This window comes from Arachis hypogaea, chromosome 12 (genome assembly GCF_003086295.3).
Source record: "Arachis hypogaea cultivar Tifrunner chromosome 12, arahy.Tifrunner.gnm2.J5K5, whole genome shotgun sequence".
NCBI lineage: Eukaryota > Viridiplantae > Streptophyta > Magnoliopsida > Fabales > Fabaceae > Arachis > Arachis hypogaea.
The window spans coordinates 119343106-119369738 of NC_092047.1; the positions used below are offsets into that span (position 1 = coordinate 119343106).

General features: G+C 26.4%; 1 protein-coding gene across 1 annotated transcript; it reads right to left on the reverse strand.

Annotated features, from left to right (window-relative positions):
- Positions 1-4940: 4940 nt before the first annotated feature.
- On the reverse strand, positions 4941-12851 carry LOC112728877 (DNA glycosylase/AP lyase ROS1-like). The gene is made up of 21 exons (XM_025779203.2): positions 12492-12851; positions 11798-12269; positions 10803-11518; positions 10292-10697; positions 9858-10208; positions 9492-9582; positions 8562-9411; positions 8401-8480; positions 8133-8217; positions 7894-7985; positions 7746-7814; positions 7618-7654; positions 7407-7489; positions 6599-7114; positions 6424-6460; positions 6279-6336; positions 5981-6120; positions 5794-5859; positions 5603-5717; positions 5474-5512; positions 4941-5276 (listed from the first exon to the last, which is right to left on the reverse strand). Exons 2-21 carry the CDS (start codon positions 12252-12254, stop codon positions 5038-5040), a joined length of 4527 nt encoding a protein of 1508 aa, XP_025634988.1. The 5' UTR covers positions 12255-12269; positions 12492-12851; the 3' UTR covers positions 4941-5037.
- Between the last annotated feature and the right edge of the window lie 13782 nt (positions 12852-26633).

Below are 26633 nucleotides of genomic sequence, written 5' to 3' on the forward strand. Positions count from 1 at the left end.
TTGAGTTTAATAAGGGAAGGGGGGACCTAACTCGACAACTATGTATGTGCTACTGTTTATTCATTAAGAAAAAGCCTTTTTAATTAGTGATTGAGCATCATATTTGCATTGATATGATAATGTATGATTAAATATTTAGTTAAAATATCTTTTACATTAATAATATGTGTGAATTATCTATTAAAAATTTTCAAATTGATCCTACCATTTTTTTCATTAACAATGTCGCAAAAAATTATAATATTCACTAAAATGACTATTTTTAAATAAACTGAATTTCTTTTTTGTTTGTCACTTTAATTTTTTATATAATATTTGTTTTTTTTTTTGGCAAAATTAATTATTAAAACATCAACTATATCATTAATATATGAAATACTATATTATTCTCTTTGTTTTTTCTTGTTGCATATAGTATCTCCCGATTTGATAAACAAAAGATTAATCCGTCGCGAATTTTACTTTATTTAAATGTTTGTCGTTGGTCTACGATAACTTATATGCACAAGACGAAATTCGAATATCTGACATTTACTTAAGTAAACGAATAAGCTAGATCAATCAAACTTAATTTTCTCTTTAGTTACTAATTACTAAGAATTATTACTAGTATATGTTACAGGTTGACCAACCAAACCAATAAGGATAAAAACTCGGCCTAATCATGCCAAGCTTAGGATAATAACTTGGCAATATTCAAACCATGACCTAACAAAGATTTATCAGGAGCGAAGTCAAGAATTCTCTAAATAGGAAAATATTTGATTCAATTACATGGCGAGATTACTCTTGAGTCATCTAAGAGCTTACTATTTAATGGGAAGCTTATGATACGTTAACCCTAAATTTAGTATTTTTTTTACTCTTTTAATTTCGATGTCGAATTGTTTTTGCAGATATACACCCTATCATTTTTTATTAGAGACCATCTTGCTCGCTTAGCTCATAACTCTTCTCAACCTCAACCTCTTAGAGTAACTCCAACGCTCCAGTTCTAATAACATTTTTTCTGACAAATAGAGAAACCAACGGTTGGAAAGAAGAAAAGAAGGGTTCTTGCACGGTTTTCGAAAGAAGAGAATTCCTCTAAATGGAAACTTATGATAACCAATAATAACTTGTCAATGACAAGTTATTATAAAAATAAAATAATTATATAAAATATTAATTAATTAAATAATTATATTTTTATTTAATTAATAATTTATATTAATTATTTAAATAATAATTAATATAATTAAATAATTTTATTTTTATTTAATTAATAATTTATATTAATTATTTATATCATAATAAATATTGAATATTATTTATATTATTATATTAAATTATAATTAATTAAATTTGTTTACATAAAAAAATAATTTAATTTTTAAACCTTATAAAATAATTTTTGGTTGGGTTGTTTATTTTTATCAACTATAGAACTTAATTATATTTTTCTTTGTATTAAGTAATTTTACAAATTAGTGTAATCTCGAATTATATATTGTGTATTATTGTTATATATTAATTTTTTAATATTAATATCTTTTAATGGTGAATTATTTTTGAATTTATAAGTTTAAATAATATTATTAAAAAAATTAAATTAATTTTAATTATTTTAATTAATTAATTAAATGGGATCTATCACAACATAGATTAAAATTAGTTCCTTCTAATAAAAAAGAAAGAGATGCTTAGAGTTCCTATTTACTATTTATGATGCAAAAATTGATGTAAAATTACTTTTTATGATACGTGGGCCATAAATAAGAATTAGAATGAATTCCTTATTAGAGATAGTACCATCTTCACAATACTATTTTAAACTTTAGTTATTATATAAGAAACTAAGGTAACAGATAAAAGTAAAAAAAAAAAAAAAGAGAGAGAGAGAATATAATACAAGTTGGGAATTATTGTATGATTGAATAGGAAAGGGAGACGCTTACATCACAGCCTTTTGATTTTAGATTGTAGGATTGTTAAGTGTTATGAGCTATATAGTAATCAATTATAGTAATCCATTTATCCCCAATTAAGAAAACGAAGGTGTATCTTTCCAAAGTCACACGAACATGGATTATATTATATGAATTTTATAAGCTCGTAGATTATTATAAGAACAGAAAGAGGGTAGTGTTCGATGAATCTTCAAGCTGTACCCGTCATGGAAGTGATTACTCTCTTAATTCTTTGTCTTTATTGTGATTATTTTAAGTCAAATTGGGGTTACACTTAATAATAATTTAATAAAACCCATGAAACAAGAAAAGTGAGATTAGACCTAAGGTGCGGGACCATAACGAAAAACAAGTACCGAGTAGCAAATTGTGTGTGCATTTTTTCTCACTTTTCAATTTTTTTTAGTATTTTATAAAAAAATTATAAAAGTACTTACATTTTATTTTCCGTTTTTATTTTTTACAAAATAAAAAATTACAAATAAAAATAAAAAGATAAAATGCAAACCAAAAATCATAATTTACTAAACTACTTTTTTTTTTGGACTTGAAATTTTTATTTCTTAAACCACTTATAATGATGTTACGGAGTGGGCCGGCCCAATCGCTTTGGACCCTGCATCGATCTGGTTCAATAATCCAAGATAAGGCCTATAGACAACGACTTGAGGGTATTCGAGGTCTGGCCCAAATGAATTCCTCTAGTGCCTCAAGGATCTTCCAGAAAAGAAAAGATTTGATCTCTAACAAAGAGGAGATCATTTTCTAATTCACCATGACTCATGCTACATAATGGGGAGTTTGTACCTTTTCTGGTATGAAATTCCAACCCTAAACTTAGTACTTCTTTGATTTCTTAAATTTAAGTGTTGAAGTGTTTTTACAGGTATTACTCTCATCATTTCAATCCGAAAACCACCTCATTCAAACACGTCAAATTCTTTTTTTTTTACTGTTTTTTTATGGTATCTTTCAATCCGTCAAGTCAATTAATTCGTCACAGTTCTAAGTTCTATTTAAGGATTTATTATCAATGATCAATGGATTGCTACATGTACAAGACAATATTTAAACATCCAACATTTACTTAAATGAACGAATGAACTAATCACTCGACCAACTCAAGTTAGTTTCTCTATCAACCTTATTAATTCCACTCAACGAGCTATATATATATGATCATACTCCAAGTTTTTTCTTTTGGGATTGTTTATGAGTACTATTTAAAGGGCCTTGTGCAACAAAAAAAGCCAATATTTTACAATAAAAACGTAAAATATTTATTCATATGTTTGTGCACTTCGGTAATGATTACACCAAAAATATGTTTCTCTTTACTATAGAATTAACTTTACAAAGTGATGTATAAATAAGGTTTTTTTTCCCCCTTTTATTTGCACAGAGGGAAGTACCTTTTGTACAATAATTCAAGAAATATAAAAATTGAATTTAATTCAAAATATATCTCATGGCCAATTTTTTTTGTCAATGGGGTTGCTTGATATTTGGTCATGGTCATCTTGTTTTTTTTGTACACTGGAGGCCCTAAGGCTACTCATAGTGTTTCCAAATTCAGAAAAATTTGGACGCGAAAATTGTGCCTCTTCCAAGATAACAAACCATTGGGCCTGAGCTTTATTTTAAAGCCCAAAGAGTAAGAAAAAGCCCAATAATTTGCCGCAAAGAGTTGGAGGGAGCACGAAAAGCATATGAAAATGGCGGTATGGCGCCAACATGCTACGATTTGCGAAACGCAAGCCATACAATGCGACTCTATCACTCTCTAGATCTCAAAATTTTTCTCTTACGCTGCTATAGTGCTATTGATATTGATATATGATGAAGATTTCGGGGTTTCGATTTTGATTCGCTTTGTTCATGCGCGTTTAGATCAGATCTGAAAGGTAAGCTCCGCAAATCTATCTCCTAACACTGTAGTCTGTACTCTCTCTGTTTCTAGTTCAATGCTTGAATCGCACTGTTACTTTCTTCAATGGCCTGAGAACTCATTTGATGACTATCCCACTGTTATTTGCTTTTGATGCTTGAATAGCACTGTTTATATTATAGTTTTTAATGGTTTGGATTGAATTTTCTGTTCTTTCATGTTAGTGTAATTAGCTAAATATTGATGGTACACATACTTGCGCAAGAGGTTCAAATTCAATGTTGGATTGATGAAATTCATCTCATAAGAAATTATACACATACATGAAAGTTTGAAATTCAATAGTTGGATTTATGAAATTCATCTGTATATGAAGTTATTCAATGGCATAAGTCAATATATATCCTGGCCAACCCTCCTGGGCCGGCACCCTAGCTGACCAGTTTTGGCCACAGGGACATATACATGAATATACATATGTATGTATACATATGTATTTTTTTGGTGTTGAGATACATGTGTATGCGTATACATAAAATAATTCTTTTGGTTAGTGTGGGAATGTTTTAGTTCCTATTGGAACTAAGAGTTTGGTATTGTGAACTAGTATAGAGATTAAGATCGATTGAATTGAAGTTTTCGTTCCCCGTTTGCTGTAATTTGTTAGCCCCTTTTCTTTTCCATTTGAATTGCATGTTTTTTCTGCTAATGTAAGAAAGCATAGAGTCCAATTCCAGAAGTTGCCATTAGAACTGGTAAATTATTAGACTTTGGAGTTAACAGATAGTCCATCAGGTATGCATATATTTGTTTTGTAATTATCTCTCACTCAAGAAGTGATTGTAATAGAACGCTGAGGATTGAAAATTTGGTTGTTGAATGCTAAAATGAAAGCGAAAAGCATAAAATTCAAATTCGAATATTTCTAAGCCTGTCTTTGCAGGAGTTGGGAGGAGAATCCTCAGCTCCCGTTTCTCTGCTTTGGCATCACCCGGCTCACATTCTCCCTTCAAGTATAGAGCCTAGGTACTACCATTGACTCATTATTGGTCCTAATTTTTTTTCTTGTTTTTGTTTAAAGAAAAAATTGCTCACTCTGAGTATGACAGGAACATGTTAAAGTTCATTTTAAACAAAGAAAATTGTCACTGTTGGTACATATATTTTACAGAACAAGATAAATTTTACAGAACAAGATAATTATGACATGAACAAGGATGGATTTTCTTTGGGTTTTCCCCCCTCCTGAAGACTTTGGCTCCCAGAAACCACTTCTGGTTGTTCTGGGTTTGTTTTTGCCCCTTCTGATTTTGTGGCAGTCGACTTTTTCCTTGTAGTCCCTGTGGCCTTCTCCATCTTGCTTGCTGGGAAATGCAGTCTCGCTTTTAGAGGACGCGGTGCTCGAGTTGCTCTATCAAATCCCCGCACACAGACATACCCTGCAAAGCAATTTTCCACTATCTGTTTAGAGAGGATAGGTTGTATATCTGATGCATGCTTTTTTTCTTATTTAATTATTATGTGTTATTCCTATTAGGGAAGAACTTCATCATTTCATTTCAAACTAATAAATAAAGCAGGTCGAGAGATTATTGAATTATGCAAAGCAGGATACATTTTGGGAACTGAATCTTACCTCTCCAGAAGCATTGTTGAATTTCAGGCGTTGTTAAACCTGATGAACAAAAATCATAAACTCAACTTCAATTTACATTTATTTATTTATTGCTTGATATATCTATCTATATAAATTTGATGTCTCCACCTTTAAATATTGATGTTACAGAGGTTCCAAAATATACTGTTCGCCTGTTCAGGTTCCAGATCCAACTTCGCGGAACGCTGATTGGATTTTTACTCGATTCATGGTCAGCAAATACCTGCATTAAAAACTTCATCTTATTAATGCTGAAATTGCAAAGAATAATTGCAATATATGATTACACACTATTTTACCTCATTGACTTGGAAATAGGTGCCATTTAGCGGAAATCTTCCTCGCATAGCTGTTCGACACGGTATCTGTATATATTCATCATCAATTCAAGTGAGTACATTTTATATTTTGCAAATTTCTCCTTCCTATATAATAGATAGTAACTAAGAAACATGTTAAAATCATTAATTTGGCAAGCATTTATACCAGGATTGTCCCTCTAACTGTTTGCGAATCTGCTTCCCGAACACTGTTGCAGGAAAGGCATTCTTTCTCATTACAGAGTTGGCCACTTTCTTGATAGCTGCATTTTCTTTCAGGTGGTTGTATAGAATTTGCTGTCTCCCCTATGTAATCATTGATGTATTTGGCAAATTGAATTAAAAAAAGAAAAGCAGAAAACTGTACATGCTGCAAATTTTCTTGCCTTATTGTGCAGCATAGTGCCATGTATAAGCCTATTTAAATTAATCCGAAACGAAGTTGAAGTTGCTATTTTGTTTACCTGGAGCCCATATAGCAAGAAGATATTTGCCTGGATCATCTGCCTCTCGTTTGTCCCACTATAACAAAAAAGCAGTTAATGAAAGTTGCACAGAGGAAAAAAAACTAAAACATAAATTTGATGAACAGATGCAGCAATATCTAACCCCTTCCAGAAGAGGATGCGTATCTGGGAGTTCATAACTGCATGAAAGTGAACACAATTAGTTACAATGCTATAACACTCTCATTATGGGGGGTGGACATGGCATGTGTTGCAACTCTCTCATTGATGTTATCGGTTTAAAGTTAATTAGTGGAAGAGTTAGTTATTTTACTTACACGCAATGCTCTGTCCGTAATCGGTTCACATTCTTTAACTTAGGCATAGGAATGTTAGCAGCTTTTGGAGTCAAAGCTACCAATGCCCTTGACATTTCCGCTTCTTGAAGTTCCATATTTCCTTGCATATAATTTTTTAAATTCAGGGTAAACTCCTCTAGATCAAGGTCGATGGGAGGAATTTCCCGTGGCTCCCAGAAGGCATCCTCAATATCATGAATTGGTACTTGTGAGCATTCTGCCTCTGGGGTTGTTGGCTCTTCAATAATAGGATGGCAGATATTCTTTTCAGATATTGATTTTAGCTGTTTGGCAACTTCTGCTTGTAGAATTTCTGCTCCTTGGTTTGGATTCTCAAGAAGGGGCAAGTGCAACTGAGCGATGTTTACCGCCGGATTCTGATCCATCGGGTTCTGATCCATCGGATTTTGATCCGTTGGATTCTGATCTGTCGGATTGTTTCCGGAGGTACTGACTATACTTGTCTGCGCTGGCCCTGGTAAGGCAAGTCTTGCACTGCATACAAAATAGATTATATGCAATTGATCTATCAAATGCATGTTTTTGGATTGTGAGTGGTAAGAGATCATTTTCAGCTTCCAGTATAATGCAGTATTTAATACAGTATTTATGCTAATATGAACTTCCTAATATTGTCTTTGAAATCCCAATTTTGTTATCTATATAGCCAACAATTTAACTTGAAATAACTTCTACTTTTATTGTTCATATGTATGAGAAAGAAGTTTTATATGATCCTGCATAATCGTTTTTTCTGCAAATAATTTTTAATATATTGTGAACATACCTTGCAAAAGCACTAGCAAAGTGTCTACACTCCCCTTTCAATGGACATGCATTGCAATTTGGTTTGTGTTTTGTGCAGAAGACCTGCATTCATTTTCGTGTTTCTTGGTATCACATCAAAGCTTTGGTAGGTAGGATCACTGACTTTTAAGTATCAAGGAAAGAAAAATAAGAAAAGATCACCAACTTTATGCACAACATGATGCAATTACCTTTCCAAATGTAATCATCTGGTAATGTAGCTCGTATCTGCATCATAATTTAACAGAAGACCAAAGAAATAAGTCAATATATTCATTTTTTGTTCATGTGATGCAGTAAATTGAAATGAAATCCTTACAATGTTTTTTGATCTAGTTTGCACAGACGAGGCCACAGATATTTTTGTACGGTCTCCAAAATGGGGTACCTACATAGGATAATTACATTAGCACTTCTTAAATAATTTGCTAATCATGCTTAACATCATTTACAAAGTAGGTACTTACAGTTCCAGGAGATGCAACTGTAGTGTCTCAGGAAGTGGCTGCAGCGGTACCCATCCAAGTCTTACTGCTATTCTTCCAACATTGGTATCCACCTGTAATATAGCCATAGCATTAGATACTCAGATTTATTTATTTATTTTTCATTTATTTATTTATTTATTTTTCATTTATTTATTTATTCATTTATTTATTTTTTTATTCATTTATTTATCTATTTTACAACTATATATAGAACTTACAGGAAAGGCAAGGTGGTGCAGGGTTAGGAGCCTCACACACTCCACACTTTTCAGTCCCAGTCCCTTTATACTGAGCAGAAACTCCCTGTATTGAGAAATGAATATTTATCATACACATATGTTTGCTGATATGTAATTCATCTCACACTTTGTGGTTTCTAAACCACAAAGTGGAGATATGGTAAAAAACATTTGAATGATGTATTTTCTTTTAGTTCAGTAGGTGTATTTTCTTTTTATAGAGTAGTTTATTTACTGCTGGCCTTACTTTGCTTTGTCCGGGGCGACGTCTCTCAGCCACTCTAGGTCAATATCACCGTGATCTTCAACCAGCCGATTCAGGAAGAGCTGCACAGTGAATCATATTATGAGAAGCAATTCAACAGAAAGGAAAAAATGATATTTCATTTTGTGGAAGTTCAACTGTACCTGAATGCGTTCAGCGAGCCTGTTGTTCATGCCCCTTTCTTTGATCACATCTGAGATTGTGCTAACATCTGCACATCTCACAGCATCCCAGTCGAGAGAATCCATGGTGTTCCATGTCTTCTCTCTCTTCCCTGCTATAGCTTGCGCGGCTGTTCGCAAGCTATCCCAGTTGATTTCGTCCTTTTGCTCTTTTCCTTTGCCCTTGCTGTCTTTTTTTGCTGAACTTGTCTCTCGGGCCTCATTGCTTGCTTCACTTTTGTGGGCACCAGCAGTTGCCTGTGCTGGAGCCACAATCCTTTGAGAGTGAGACCTTTGAGACATTTCAGCTCCGTTGTCTGGGCAGCAAGGCATGCTCTTTTCATTTTCTGAGCTGAGGACGGATTCCTGGGTTGGGAAGGTGGATGCTCTGAGGGGGACCTGAGTATTTTCTTTGGGGCTGCCATTCTTCAGGTCCCCAGATGTTAGCTTCTCAGTTGCTTCATCTCTTTTTGTGTCAGCTTCTTCCTGAACCTTGGTTGAATTTTCTGCCTGCTGGGTGATATTGACAGAAGTGTTCTTCTCCACTTCTGAGTGGCCCCCCGAACAGGATCCCATCTTCTCATCGTTCTGCCCATTTGAAGCTTCGCCAGTTTGGGAAACCCCAGAGCTTCGGGATGCCACCATATCATTAAACCCCGTTCTCTGAGTCATTTCTGGGACACTCCACTGTGTTATCTTGTGTCCAGAATGCTCAGTGGCGTCATGAACGGATGGATTCAACGGCGCATCCCCCTCTGAGATCTCTACTGGCGCCCCAACATTTACTTGTGATTTGTTGGGGAATCGAGCCGCCAGGGCCATGAATGCAGAACTGTTAAAGGAAAAAGAACAAACAATGTTACTATGGCATCTGGTAAAGCTTGCTTTCAAATGATACTGCAGAATACATACCTTGAGAGATGGTCTGAGACATTTTGGGTGAGGAAGACCCCCACCACCGAATCCACCACTGATCCTTTCCAGCGAGAGAAGCGTCTGTCTCCTGTTGTTGATTATGAGTCGTATAAATAGTGTTATGAGTGCAATTAGTGTACTAATGCTAAGCTCTTGTAAACTTTAAGTTCTTGTTTTTGTTATGTAATTTGGTTTTAATGTTAATTGTTGTTTGAATTTAATATTTTCCCTAAGTAAATTTGCAATCAGTTTATTTTCTTCTAAGTTCTAATAATATATTAATGATTTTATTAATAATTTTTATTTTATATTATTATGAATAAGTGAATAAGTGATAATTATTCGGGAATAATTGGTTGATACCTTGTACACGATGCATTTTTGCAATAAACGAGTCTGCCCTCCCTCGAAATACATTTCGCTCTTCTTCCCACCATTTGGACTTGTCTTCATCTTCTCCATCAATTCCATGGCTGTTTATATCCAACATCAAAAGCTTCCACACTCTATTAGTTTCTTCATCAAGGTTAACCCTAGCGCGTGGATATTGTTTCTTGAAAGGAACAACTTGGCCTTCAAACGGAATGATGGCGCCATCAAGACGCTTTTGCTTTTGTTTTTGTTTTTTTTGTTTATACCTTATTATTGCATCCTCTTGTGTTTTGATTTTCAATTTTTTAAATTGCGTTGTTATAGCATCTACATCAGAAATATCTGCAATGCAAAAATTTTTTGGTGAGAATATATTTTTTATATGTATATAATGTTGACACAAATCAATAATTCAATTGAAATACCTAATGATTTGTCCACTGCTTCCCAACTTCGCACCATTGAGATGAACTTGTAAAACTTGTCGCAATCAGAATTACATTCAGAGTTGTCAGAACTGGATGCGTAATCAAGTCTGCGCGCATCTTGCGGAGAAATTATCATTTCTACTTCATTTTGATTAGTTGCGGCAGAAGTACTCGCTGTTTTAGATTTCGTTCTGTACAAAGACAAATCATTATGATGTACCCCAATGATATTCCTGCCACTCGTATTTGGACTCTCTGCATTTTCAGTTGTCTGATCTCTTTTGTTTTTGTTATCTTTAAAACTGCAATTGACAATGGGCTTTGTCTCCTGCGAAGTGCTTTCTGGAGAAAATATACTTGACGTTTTGATATCTTCAGTTGATCGCTCATGATCATATGATACCTGATTAATGAAACAATTTTGATTATAATCAAATGCATTAATGTTATAATTTTGATTATAAGTGCTGTATATAATTTTGATTATAAGTGCTGTCGGAGTACTAACCTTATTTGTTGCATTTGTTCTGCTATATCTCATCCTCTTAGCGGATGTGTTATGATCTTGTGTGCCGATGGGTAATTCTATGTAAAAATTTCCACTTGTAGAGCTTTCTTCTTTGGATTTCTTATTACTTCTTGATCTTGTGTTAGGTACACGTCTTAATGCTTCACTGAATTCTACTGTGGTCTCTGTTGGATAAGACATGTTGGGCGTTTTCTTCTTCCGACCCCTCTTCTTGATCGTCTTTTCTATTGGTTGTGCTACGGGAGGATTGCTTTGCGACGGATCTTGTGCTTCTTTGTCACAACTTGCTGTCCCTTCTGCTGTTGCATTTTCAGTGCCAGTAAATCCATCAAATAAAGTCTTTTTACAAGACTTTTTTGTAGAGTCTGGCGTCAAGTCTTTAATTGTTTCTTCTGCTGGAGTAGTAGGGGTCTTGTTTATTCCTTTTCTTCTCACGTATTTTCTTTTGCCAGTTGAATTTTCTTTGAGCTGAACATTCTTTTCTTCAGCTAGCTTTCGAGTTCGTTTTGGCTTGCCTTCTACAATGACCTTGGGACGGTGCTTTCTTCTCTTTTGTTTTGATTGTGGTGTGTTTTCTATCTGGATGGCATCCATCTTTACTGGTGTGCAAGCAACATCAAATTCTTCCGCAGGATTATTTTTTTCCATATTCATTGACAATGATGCAATTTGTGAGCAACCAACTGACGATGTGCCTGTAGTGACAAAAGATGATAAAAAAAATATAAGGTATCTAGAAATGCAAATAAATTTGTACTCATATGGATGCATCTGTACTCATGCAAATAAAAATTAACTTCGTACATAAATAGAAAAAGAACTAAAGAAGTATTCACCATAGAATCTACAGAATAAACACTAATAAACTACTAAATAATCTATCTAGTTGTCATTATCATTATTAGTTTACATTGTGTTATAATGCAACTACTAAATTTAACAGGACCAATTGTAAATAAAATATGTTGACTTACCCTGAAGATTTCCGGTGTTATTCATGGCTGCTCTGTTGTAGTTGATCTGTGAATCCAACGAAGAAAAAGCTGGATTCATCGATCCATTGCCTGATTGGGTTGCATTCAAATTAGCTGATGTTGCATTCTCTTGCATGGTCGCTATAAGTTGAGAAAAACTCATATGACCAAGTCCAGGAAGATCACCAGATACTGTCTTTGCACAAGCTTCACTATTTTCACCAACAATGTTTTTCATTCTACCTTCATTTACTGACCCAATACAGGACCTTTCCATAAAACCTGTGAATTTGGAACATGCAACTGCTCCATCACCATGAGTGGGTATCTGGGGCTGATCTTCCTGTTCTGGTGCGTAGATCGGCATTGTTTGAAGAGTGGGTTTTATGGGAGTAGTGGGAACCCAACGAGTCTCAACTTGTTGATCTTTTTTATTATTCATTTCTCTGATATCCATTCTTAATTCCTCAATCTGATTGAAAATCACCAACAAAAAAAGTAAAAAAAAAAGTTGTAAGTGAGTTTGTCTCAAATCCTAAGCAAAGCTCATGTCTACTGTTACCTCATTTTTTTCGATGAACACAAATAAAAGATTAATCCAAATGAAAACAAATGAGATTCAATGATATAATAATCTAGTTCATATATCGAAAAAACATACTCAGCATTGGGAGAGATATACAGTTGTAGTTACCTTTTTCTAAACAACTGGGGGTATTTTGTAAATGGGGAAGAAAAGTGTGTTCTTGAGTGAAAATGAAAACGATAGTGACTGATTATTGCTTCCTTTGAAACTTCCGCTTCGTCTGCTTGAATTGGATTTCTTCTGTTGTTTTACCAACTAGTTAACCAAAAGCTAACCAGAGAAAGGAATACCAGAAAAAAGAGGAAAGATTCGTGCTAACGGTAGTTACAGTGAGTCAATGCTGGAAATCTATATATCACGTTTATAGGAGCAACATCACACTAATTAACATGTAGAATTTCACATGCATTCTGCTAGGTCAATTTTAATTTATATGTTTTATCTGAATAAAACAAACAAATGAATTTTTAAATATGTAATTTCTTTTTTCTCTTTCTATGCTAAATCTTTGGTTGACTATCACTGTCTCACTCAATTTAAATAAAAGAAAGAATAAGTAATGTTATTTAAACATACTAAGATTTTGTGCATACGTACTTGCATGCATGAATAAATATTTTAAGAGTTTAATTTTGATTCATTAAAATTCGTTGTCGCAAGACTATATGCTGATGTTACTGTAATAGAATAGAAGATATTTTTTTTTTTAATTATTCTATTATTCTTTATAATTTTATAAAATTTTTAATTAGGTTTTTTTATTTTTTTTGTTAAATTGAGTCTTTACATTAAATTTTATTTTTAATTATTTTTTTATATTTTTTGGATTTTTATACTAATTTTTTTAATTAGATCCCTATATAATCAAACTAATTACTGTTAAGAAGAACCTAATTAAAAAAAATTAGTGCAGGGACCTAATTAAAAAAAATACTATAAAAACCTAATTAAAAATTTTGTAAAACTATAAAAAAAAACAACAGAATAATTAAATTTTTGTTTTTATTCTCAATTCTACCATAACTCTCTTATTTTTTTGAAATGATTAGTTTATTTTAATTTTATTTGGTAACAATTACTTTATCAGTTCATGAAATTAAATTAAAAATTCAAATAAAAAGAATAGAATTTGATATCATACAAATGGTATATAACAATAAATTATATTTTAATATTTAATTATAATTGAAAAAAAAATCATTTTAGTTTAAATATATTCAAATACTTAAATTGTCAACTTACTGGTTTATTCACTCCCAAGTTGAAAAAATAAAATATAGCAAGCAGCTCTTCTAGTTATAGTTGGATTGAAAAAATTTAATCAACGAGTACTTTTAATTAAAGTTAAATAAAGAGTACTATAAAAATATTGATAGGAGAATAAAAGAAAAGAAATGGTATTTTTAACCTATTTAATACATTAAAGCTATATTATTATTAAAATGTTATATATATAATATTCTTAAACACGTGTTAATGAAATATTATTTAATTTGTAAATAGTTTTTAATAATGATATCTTAATAGGGATATTAGTTTAATATTAAAAATTACATTAATTACATTTAGATAAAGTAAAATATATATATTATACTTTATTTTCTCTAATTTTCAAGTTAAATTTACCTTAATTAATTTAAAAATATTAGACAAATTCTATTATTTAACTCTAATTAAAAAACTACATAAAATAACTATGATAAAAAAATTGTATACCTATACCCTAAAAATTTGCCAATTGTCATTGATATTAATATAATATATATTAATAATCAATTAATTACACAAAATAATTTTATCTTAATATAATAAATCTAACTTTTTTGTTATTAAAATATACTAATTTATTTCACACTTGAATATATTTATATTAACTTCTTTCATTTTTATATTTTTTTAATCTATATATGTTCTATACATTTATAGTTGGAGCTTAAAAATGAGTTAAAATTCAATTTTTTATTATTTACGCGAATAAAAATGGATAGAATTTTATGCGAACTTTTACATTGCCACCCCGTTACAATTCAATTATACAACAAATTGCATTCTCTTATATGTATATTTTCAAGTGAATTATAATAGAATATGTAACTACTATAAAAAAACTATATTAATTAGAAGATTTTTATGATAATTAATATTTGTACTAAAATTAAATATTTTTTTCTTATTCAAATTTTTTATCTAAAATTATTTTAAAATAATTATCTCATTTTTAACATTAAAATTACTTTAATTAATTTTTTAATTATACTCTTAATTGAATTGTTATAACTTAATAAGAATTAATTGCATATATTTATTCATTTATTTAAATATAACTATATTTTATATAATTTTAAGTATAAAGATTTGTTTCTCATTTTATTTAATATACACGGTTTTGATTTTTTTTCCATAGTTTAATTTTAAAATATTAATAATATAAAATATTTGATACAATTATTTAATTACATCAATTTTTTTGAATAATTATTTATATTTATATAATTAATATAAAAGATAATTATTTTGTCCAAAATAGTGTTATATAATTAAAGAAAAGTGTTAAAAACTAATAAATTTTGTGATTTATAATCATTAATTAATTATTATTAATATTTTTAATAGTATAAAATTTCATTCAATGATATAAAATTTTTCATTTTTTTTCGATTAAATACTACTTAAATTTTAATAAAAATTCTGATCCTTAAACTTTCTCTTAATTAAATACATGTATACAATTGTTTTATACTAATAATAGCACGCAACTGTCAAAGAAACTATTATTAGTGTCACAGTTTATTACATTATAATTAATATTAGATTTCATCATTAAGCTTGATTGCAATTTAATCAAGCTTCAAATTCAATGGCAATAATGAAGGGACCAACTGAGTTCAACTCCAAAACTTGACTTAATAGCCAATAATTTTGATGTTACCCGTTATCCTACATCATCATTTAGGTAAACCCAGAATTACTTTAAAAGGTAGAATGTTTAATAACTGAATTGAATATGGAATATATTTACAAAATAAAAAGTTTATTAAAAATGTTATTTTTATAAAAATAATATTTTTTTTCATTTTTATAAAAAAATTTATTTTTTTAAATTTATTTATTCATAAAATATTATTAAACTAACTTTTCTTAAACTAATTGGAAGGTAGGAACGGTCTTGAAGATTATAGGGTTTGTTGTGTGTCCTTTTAGATATTTTTTTGTGTCTATTTGGTTGTATTATTTGTTTATATAAAATATTGAGATAGAGACATAAAATTTTATTTAATAAATAAAAAATAAATAAAAATATTATATTTATATATATTAAATTAACATATTTTATATTTATTTTGACAAAATATATAGACATTAATAAAATATATAATTTTTTTTAATTTTTTTAATTTTTTTAAATAAAAAATAAAAATAAATTAAATTTTTATAATTTGTTATTAAATAAAATATAAAATATTAATTTTTATATTTATGTTTTGTTTCACTGTCTTATTTTATTTTCATAATCAAATCAAAAGCAGCCTTTTAATTGATTCTTGTTTCTTAAATTTTTTACCAATCGTTGGGGTCAACGGTGTTTGATTATAGAAAAAAAGGTATTGGAATACCTTTTTCTAGTGTTTGAATTTGGTTGTTTATTCTTGTCTGAGGTTGTCTTTCGTGTTTATTTTTAGTAATTTTTGTACTAATTTTGTTGTTAGTTGTTAATGTTGTCTTGTAAGCACACCAGAGTGTGCTTATCTCCTGTCCGGAGAGGAGAGTTTATAAACACTAATGGAAAAATTTTTTTTTAAATAATAAAATAAAATAATATAATATATATGAATAATAATTATTAGAAAAAAGAAAATACAAATACAATATATATTATTTATTATTTGGTATGGAAATTATATTTACAAATTATATTAAAACTAACAGAATATTTATTTTAAAATACATACGATCAAAAATTTAATTAATTATAAATATTTTTAATTTATTAAAAAATATTTAATTAATTAAAATATTTTTATATTAAAAAATAATTAATTATAAAATTATAAAAATTTAATTATGAAATTATAAAAAATATCAGAATAGTTAATTTTTTGTTATAATATTTTTTAGTTTAACAAAATAAAAATTAATATATTACAAATTAAATTTTACAAATTCAAACTCCACATTCTACCAAACCAACCCAAATTAATTAACTAAAACTAAACTAAACTAAACAGTTCTCAAACTCGAATATAGTTTTTCTTCTTTCTTCTTCTAGAAGCACTTCAAGACGTGCCTGCCATTTGTACAAGGCTCTAACCACGTGGAATGAACCGTTCACCGCGTTGCTTACTGTTTTTGGGGCCAAATTCGGCACGCTTCCTAATGACCTATGTGTAATGGGCTTCCAGCTCTCAAACAAAAGGCTTTTTACGATACCCATTTTTAACCGTTCGATCTGCATGTCGATGAATCCAATGGTCCAGTCCTTCGTCATTGGCCACCCATGGAGGCATCAAACTTTGTCAGAACTCTCTTTTAAATGTTGGCTCTTTCTTGTGAACCGGTGTAAGCTTTTCCTTTATTTTTACTGTCAAAAACAAAATTCCAATAATTTATTCATCTAATAAAAATTAATTTAAAAAAAGGAATAAATACATAAAAAAAATCTAAGTAAATTTAATTATGAAAATAATTTATTCACTCAAAATACATTATTATTATTATTATTATTTGTTAAATTGTATTTTTTATTGATTGCATATAAAAACAAAAAATATTATTTTCGTAGACCGAATATTACGCTGATATTTAATTCACAACAAGTCCCAAAACATTTTTCGGAAATAAGCAAAAAATATTAATATAAACACCACCGAAAGAGAGAAAAAAAAGGAAAGGGGTCCAACTGACACGCGTTGAAACGTGTCACTTTTTCAGTCAACGTGTTCTCCAAACACTGAAGCTGCATGTGAACGTTAGATTCGATCAGAAAGGAAAATCGTGCGGTTCAGAGTGAGTATAGGAAGCGGTGCATTGGGACCCACAATTTAGGGAATCTATCCCTCTCTAGTCTCTATCAGTTTCACATCATTCGAGATTCCAGTTCCACGTATGTTAACATGCATTGCTTAATAGATTCTCACCAAAATTTTGTGACACATATACATTTAGATAGATATTCAAGATATTTATTTAGTTAAAATATATTTTATTCAGTTTTGCCGCTTGAATTTTTTTTTCCCTTTAAAATTATTTTAGCTATGGTTCTCATTACACGTATTTATACAAGTGTCAAGTAACTAAAAATGAAAATAACAGGTGTCTTAACGAAAGTACTAATCTAGAAGCTTTCTTTTAAATTGTTAATGTATTATGTATCCGATATATTACAAAATATAAAATATTTAGCTTTTAATAAAGCTTCTATTTTATAATGTGTTTATCTATTATTTATAAAATTTTAATAGATAAAATATTTTGTATCAGAATACATTTATAAATAATAGGATAAATTATTAAAAATATACTTAAATTATTTTGTTATTAAAAAAAAATATTTTTAAATTATTTTAAAATAAGATAAAAATATACACTTGTGAACTAAAATAGTTTACATTAACAAAAAATTATAATGTGATAAACAAAGTTTTTTATATGACAAATAAGATTTGATGTTGATAAGTGAATTACATTACGTTTTTCTATTAATAAAATAAATCTCTAATCACAGTTATGTATTTTTTGATGTATTTTAAATTATTTAAAAATATGTTTAGCAATAATAAATTTTAAAAATATTTTAATAATATAATATGATATTTATTATAATTTAATCATTAAAAAATCATTCTTTCTTAAAATAACAAAGAAACGAAATAATATTTTACTCGTTAAAATATTGTAACAATATATGTCTATAATTTTTTAGTCAATTAATGACTAAAGAGTTGTACAAAGTTGTTAAGATTAAACTAAAAAAAAATTAACAAATCAATCATTCTCTAATGATTGATAACTATATATGTCTAATCATGTATTAGATATGGTAATATTAAAATAGACGGTCTAACCATGAGATATGTTATTTATATTTATTTGTCAAAAGTACAATATTATCTATAAAAATTAGTTATTCTTATAAAAATATATATTATTTATTTTAAATTATATTTATAATTAAATCTTACAAATAAAGTAATTAAATTAGATTTTTATTTAAAATTAAATTCCATATATAATATAATTAAATATAATTTATATTTATATTTAAATTATATACATTTTGATCTTTTTAATTTGATTTCTTTATTTATACTACACGAGAACACAAAACAAATCTCTACGAGTATAAAATAATCTTAAAGAGTAAACATTAAATTTCATAGTTTTTAGCTCATATCTTACATACACTTCTAGAAGATCAAAGGGTGAGAATTGTGATTGAATTTTATATGACATTATTTAACAATTAATTAGATTGTCAAATTACGGATTCGTCCTTTTATAAACAACAAGTATTTAAAAAATACAAATAAATTTTATCTTTTATTTTTCCTCTACTTGTCTATTCAATCAAACTATACTATATGATATGAATGAAAAGAAAATTCATCTTAGTCATCATCTCTTGTTATGAAATGTTGCCACGTGAATTTATTCGAAATTGATGGTTCTGCCACGATGTTTCGATATTTTGTTTCACAACCTCGTAGTTATCGACCTACCATTTATTTATTTATTTAAAAAAAAATGGGGGCACCGCTTAAAAATGATAAATATTAAACAATTTTGTGAGAATCATATAGAATTAAATATCAAAGTTAAAAGAATAATTTTATTTTATTGGAATAAATTAAATTAAAAAAATTATTTATGAAATTAATTATTAAAATAAATTAAATTAAAAATAAATTATCAAATGCATGGTAGGATTTATGACATAATTTTTGGGTTTTCAATGTTCCCCTTCTTGCGTGGCTTTTATTCATGAAGCGGTGGATTTTGGGTGTATCCTTTCATTAAAGAACTAAAAGTTTAATTTTTTTCAATTTTTCATTTATGATTTGAGTTATTAATAGACCACCGAATGGGGAAAAAAACAAAGGTTGCATGCACTTGCATAAATTGACACATATACATGTAATAAAGGACACGTTTCACGCAGCAAAATATGAAATTAATTAAAAAAAAAACAAAGGTTGCATGCAAATAAATTGACACATGTATGTAATAATGGACACGATTCATGCAGGAAAATATGAAATTAAATGCTTGAAAAAAGTCTGAAATGTTAAATCTGTGGACTGAGAACCCCCAGTTTTGAAAATGGATTTAGATTCCCAAAGTCATTGATGAGTTTCGCATATCAAGGAATTGAATTGAAGCACCGCTTGACTGTATTAACTGAAATAGTGTCCATTACTCCACAGTCCACACATTTCTAGCACCAAAATCAGGGTGCTACTCCCGAAGAAAACATCATTATTATTTGGTTTTTACTGAAATAGATTCATTTCTATTTAATTTTACTTTTAATGTTTTTGTCTTTTAAGAGAAAATATCTATTAAAGGTCTTAAGATTATAAAATAAAAATATTTTTATTAAAAATATAAAAAAATTTTAAGTTTTTAATATATTTGTTTTATATTCATTAAATAAAAATATTTAAAATTTATATGTTAAATAAACTAAAAAAAATGTATCTCATTAAAATGGTTAAATTTTATAAAAATTAGACATGTAAATTTTATTTTAATTAAATTTGTTGTTTTTATTTTGATAATAAAATTTTAAAAATATAAAAAAATTTATATATTTTATTTTTATAAAATTTAAAAATCTGAACATAATAAAAAAATTTTAAAACAGAAAGGTTTGACGTAAAATATCTTAAAAATTTATTTAAGTACTCTTATTATTTGGATTTTAGTAATTTGTGTAACAATATAGATTAAAAATACCATAACTTTATAAAAAAATATCTTATAAAAATTTTTGAAAAATAATTTTTTTATATTTTTAATATATTAAATATATAAAAAATATTTAAAAAATTTATTATTATATTTTAGATTTAACTAATATATGTTGTAATTCGTAAGTCTATGTTTGGAAGAGAGATTCATATTGAAAGATAGAAATTGAGAAGTAGATACTGAAATAGAAATTAAATTAATTTTTATATTGTGTTTGATATAAAATATATTGACTAAATTATATTTTAGTATTATATTTAGTTTAAGATAAATATAAAAATTAATTTAAAAAATTAAATAAAAATATATTTTAAAAAAATATTATTAAAATTTTAATTTCAATCTTTAAAAATTTTAACCCTTCTGTCTTAACTTTCTAGAGTTACAAAAAAAATTAAAATTTTTAATTTTATATCCTAAAATTAAAATTTTAGTTTTAATTTCTAACTATTAAACATAATTAAATATAATATTGAATCTCACTACTTTCGTTACCCTCAGTATATGAAAATAAATGTTACTTAAGCACATATAATAAGATTACTATTAATAAATTTTTTAAATATTTTCTCATAATAAATAGAAAATAAATACATCAAAAATTTAAATTTTTTATATTTTTAATAAAAAATTAAATTTATAACCTTAAAATATATTTTTAGGTCATACGTTAGTTTTTAAAAATTTTGCTATCTTGTTCTCTAGAATACATATTAAGTTTATAAATTGAATTTTTTATTAAAATTATAAAAAAATAATTTTCGATGCATTTGTTTTGTATATATTAAAAAAATAAAATATTTTATTATTAATATATTATTATATGTCCTAAAAATATATATTAATAAAAAATATTAAAAAATTATCAAATTTTATTATTTTTGACTATTAATTAATTATTAATATTAAAAAAATAAGATAAAATATATTATTAGATTACTAAACTAAAAAAATTAAGTTAAGTGATAATCAAAAATAATAACAAATTAACAATGTTGAGGTAACAAAATAAATTCACAAAACTTGTTTTATTTAACATTATTAATTATTATAAATTATAACAATTAATAAATATTAAATAAAATAAGTTCAGATTATTTTGACTAACTTTTTTTATTGCTAAATATTTATGTAAATTCTGAGTCTTTTAGAATATTTTTAACTAAATTCTACTTTTAAAATATATTTTTAAAATATAAATTAGCTGAATTTTTTTATTTTTTTGGTAGTAAATATTAATTATTTATTTTTTAAATTTTTATTTTTTTTTTGTTGTGATTGGGGTTGATTGAATCAGGCTGGGTCGCTGTGCTAAAAAAAACACACTCAACTTAATAATTTGAAAAAAAATCAAATCAAATTTGATCAACCCAATATTTAAGCACTGACAAAAAAAAAATTCCCAATATTTAAGCGATATATATAAATTTGAATATAATACCATGAAAAAAGAATATTATACATATAATAAAATAATCAAAACTGCTAGAAATTTTTTTTGATAAATATTATATACTACATTAGCGTTTTTTAAATTATTTTTTATATAACACAATAAATAAAAAAATATAACTCTAATTAAAGAATTGGTAATAAAGAGTATAAAAAAATATTAAAAGACTAAAATTCAAATGGCATTACCCAAATTCTATTTATGGGTAGGTATATATAAATCAAAATAAATTCAATATAAAAATAGCATTACATAATATAAAAAATTAATTAGTGGTCGCAAATATATGTTATCAAATCCGAACTGAATCAGTAGGTTTTGATGATCAAGTAAAAACTCAACACGTTATGAATATTATTTCTTTTAAATATATTACATAAACCAGATTAAATTATATCAACAAATTAAAAAAAAAAGAAACATCTTACTAATAATAAGTATAATAAAAATCTTATTATTATCCGTCCAATTTTGATAGCTATTATAAAAATCTTATAATTAATTTTTTTCTCAATTATTAATAATAATAATATAAGGCAAAAAACAAAAGAGACAAATTTGCTAAAATATCCATCTCACTAAATCATCAAATAAAACAAGAGTTTTATTAATAAACTCCTCCATAAAAAATTCTACCAATACAAATATTATTAAAATTTTAGTTTTTTTTCTCAAAAATTTCACCCGTGTGTTTTAACCTTGTAGAAGTATTAAAATAATTAAAATTTTAATTTTAATTTTTTATTAATAAATATAATATTAAATCTTAGTATTTCAATTTCAGTCTCAATATGTACAAATAAACGCTACCTAATTAAGAACACATAATAAGATTATCAATAGTAAAAGTTTTCAAATGTTTTCTCATAATAAATACAAAATAAATATATTAAAAATTTAAATATTTTATATTTTTAATAAAAAAAATTTGAATTTATAACATGTGTTTTTAGAACATAAGTTAGTTAATCTTTTATATTTTAAAAATTTTGCTATCTTATTCTCTATAGTAAATATTAAGATTACAAATTGAATTTTTTTATTAAAATTATAAAAAAAATAAAATTTTAATGTATTTGTTTTGTATATATATATAAAAAATTAAAATCTTTTACTATTAGTAATATTATTTTATGTCTTAAAAATACATATTAATGAAGAATGTTAAAAAATCATCAAAATTTATTATTTTTAGTAATTAATTAGTTATTAATTTTTAAAAGTATAGAATAAAATATGTTGTTGAATTACTAGAAGAAAAAAAAATTAAATTAATGATTAAGTGATTACCAAAAGTATAATAATAATGTTAGGGGAACAAAACAAACCGTCAAAATTTATTTTATTTAATATTTATTTTAATTATTATTAAAATTAATAAATATTAAATAAGATAAATTATGACTATTTTATTTAATTTTTTTTAGTTATCAAATATTTGTGTAAATTTTGATTACTTTTTAGAATTTTTTTAACTAAATCCTATTTTTAAAATACGTTCTTAAAATATAAATTAGCTGAATTTTTATTTTTTATTTTTTATTTTTTTGGAAGTAAAATATTTATTATTTATTTCCCAAGTTTTTCTACTTCGGGGTTGATTGGGTTAAATCAGGTTGGGTCGCCGGGCTTAAAAAAAAAACACTCAACTTAATAATTAAAAAAAAAAAGTCAAATCAAATTTGATCGACCCAATATTTAAGCACTGGCAAAAAAAAAAAATTTTAAGCGATATATATAAATTTGGATATAATATCATGAAAAGGAATATTATATATATAATAAAATAATCAAAACCGTTAGAAAAAAAATTGATAAATATTATATATATACTACATTAGCGCTTTTTTTAGATTATTTTTTATATAACACAATAAATAAAAAATATAACTTTGATTAAAAAATTCGTAGAGAGTATAAAAAAAATATTAAAAGACTAAAATTCAACTGGCATTACCCAAATTCTATTTATGTGTAGGTATATATAAATCAAAATAAATTCAATATAAAAATAGCATTACATAATATAAAATAAATTAATTAGTTGTATGCAAATATATGTTATCAAATCCGAACTGAATCAGTAGGTTTTGATGATCAAGTGAAAACTCAACACGTTATGAATATTATTTCTTTTAAATATATTACATAAACCAGATTAAACTATATCAACAAATAAAAAAACTTACTAATAACTATTATAAAAATCTTATTATTATCCGTCCAGTTTTGATAATTATTATAAAATTTTTATAATTGATTTTTTTTCTCAATTCATAATTTTTTTGTTAGACAAGCTTGTCTTTCATTATTTTTCTAGGCTAATCTAAATGAAACCAAAGTTGCATTATATTCAAGCCATCTTGCTAAGAAGAGACCCTTTAGTTGGTTCAAAATCAAAACATGTAGAGAATATACCAAATAATAATAATAATATAAGGAAAAAACAAAAGGGACCAATTTGCTAAAATATCCATCTCACTAAATCATCAAATAAAACAAGAGTTTTATTAATAAACTCCTCCATATATAAAGAGTTCCACCAATAATTTTTATTATGTTTAAATTTAAGATAAATATAAAAATTAATAAATAGATTTAGAATTTAAAAAATTAAATAATAATATTTTTGAGAAGAAATATTATTATTATTTTTTAAAATTTCAATCTTTTGTATTTTTATTTTTTTTAAGATAATTGAGATTTTAGTTATACTCTCTAACCACCAAATACAATATAAAATCTCAATATCTCAGTTTTAATCTTTAAAAATAAATATTATCTAAGGACACATGATAAGATTATTATTATTAGAAATGTTTAAATATGATAAAGTATGTTTTTTATCCGTATAATGTTTGTGCTCTTTTCAAAAATATTCCTTAGGTTTAATTCATTCAATTTTATTTTTAATATTTTTTATTAATTCAATTTTATTGTTAATGTTTTCGATTTGTTTTAAAATTATCTCTTAATGTTTTTAATTTTTTTCTTAATATTTTAGATGGAATTAACGTTCATGGATAATTTTGATGTAAATTAAAAAAGTTAGGGATAAAATTAAATACAATTAAGCATTAGAGATATTTAAAAAAAATTATAAATATTAGGAATAAAAAATATATTTTATTCTTTTAAATATTTTATATTTTTAATAAAAAATATTATTTATAACCTTAATATGTGTCTTTAGAGTACAAGTTAGTTAAACTTTTATATTTTTAAGGATTTTGTTATTTGTTCTCCAAGAACACATATTAAGATTATAAATTGAAATTTTTTTTATTAAAAATATAAAAAAATAAATTTTCAATATATTTGTTTTGTGTTTATTGAAAAAATTAACCTTCTACTATTAGTAATATTATCATGTGCCTTAAAATACATATTTGCTAAAGAAAAATGCTAGAAAATTATGAGAATTTATTGTTGGCTAGTTTATCACTTAGCCATCAATTCAATTTCTTTAGTCTAATTATACAACAACATACTTTATCTTATATTTTTAAATATTGATAGTTAACTGATGACTAAAAATAATAAATTACGATAATCTTCTATCATTTCTCTTAGCTAAATTCTATTTTTAAAATATGTTCATAAACTAAATCTTTATTTTATATATATATTTGTCTTTCATGGTATTCCTAATCCGGCAGGACAAGGACTAATCCGCCGCAATATTGAGCTCTATTTAAGAATTTATTATTGGCTAATAAATTGCTGCATACAGAAGATGAAATTCAAACCCCAATATTTATTTAAACAGAATAGCAAATTAATCACTAGATCAACCAAACTTAATTAAATCTTTATTATTTATTGCCCAAGTTTTCGTTTTTGGAATTGGGGTTCATTGGGTTAAATCAGGTTGGGTCGCCGAGCTAAAAAAAAAGCCTCAACTAAATCGCAGCAGAGAGGCCTAACATAGATGGCATATTTGAATGTCTCTTTAATGCTGCATCTGGATTTAAGTCCCAGCTAAAACTGGATGTAGTTTAAGAATCTAGAGTGTGTGTGAGTGAATGAAGGGGGTGTGAATAGTATATAATGACAAAAAAAAAAACTAAACTAAATCAAATTTGATCAATCTAATATTACTAAAAAAAAAATATAATATCATGAAAAAGAATAATATATATAATAAAATAATCAAAACTGTTAGAAAACAAAATTTGATAAATACTATATACTACATTAGCGTTTTTTTAAGATCATTTTGTATATAACACAATAAATAAAAAAATATAACCTGATTAAAGAATTCGTAAAGAGTGTAAAAAAAAAATTAACAAAAGACTAAAATTCAACTAGCGTTACCCAAATCCTCTTTATGTGTAGGTATATATAAATCAAAATAAATTATTTAAATATAAAAATAGCATTACATAATATAAAAAAAATTAATTAGTTGTATGCAAATATATGTTATCAAATCCTAAATGGATCAGCTGGTTTTGATGATCATGTAAGAACCTAACTCGCTATAAATATTATTTCTTTTAAGAATCTTACTAATAATTATTATGGAAATCTTATTATTATCGGTTCGATTTTGATAACTATTATGAAAATCTTATAATTAATTTTTTTTCTCAATTTATATTTTTTTTTTGAGACAAGCTTGTCTTTCATTTTTCTAGACTAATCCAAATGAAACCAAAGTTGCATTATATTCAAGCTATCTTGCTAAGAAGATACCCTTTAGTTGGTTCAAGTATACCGAGAACACCGGTATTCCAGTGAACACCGATATTCTAGTTATTTTAACCCTCTGAGTTATAAAAGATATATATAATATATATTAATTAAAATCAGCGGTTAAAATA

What these genes read in the sequence shown, in the direction of transcription:
- LOC112728877 (XM_025779203.2), bottom strand. Translation starts at nt 12,254, where the DNA reads ATGGATATCAGAGAAATGAATAATAAAAAAGATCAACAAGTTGAGACT. An exon ending in TAACACCGGAAATCTTCAGG is followed by an intron (nt 11,519 to 11,797) that starts GTAAGTCAACAT and finishes TTGTCACTACAG; the next exon opens with GCACATCGTCAGTTGGTTGC. An exon ending in CAGTTAGAGGGACAATCCTG is followed by an intron (nt 5,860 to 5,980) that starts GTATAAATGCTT and finishes GAATATATACAG; the next exon opens with ATACCGTGTCGAACAGCTAT.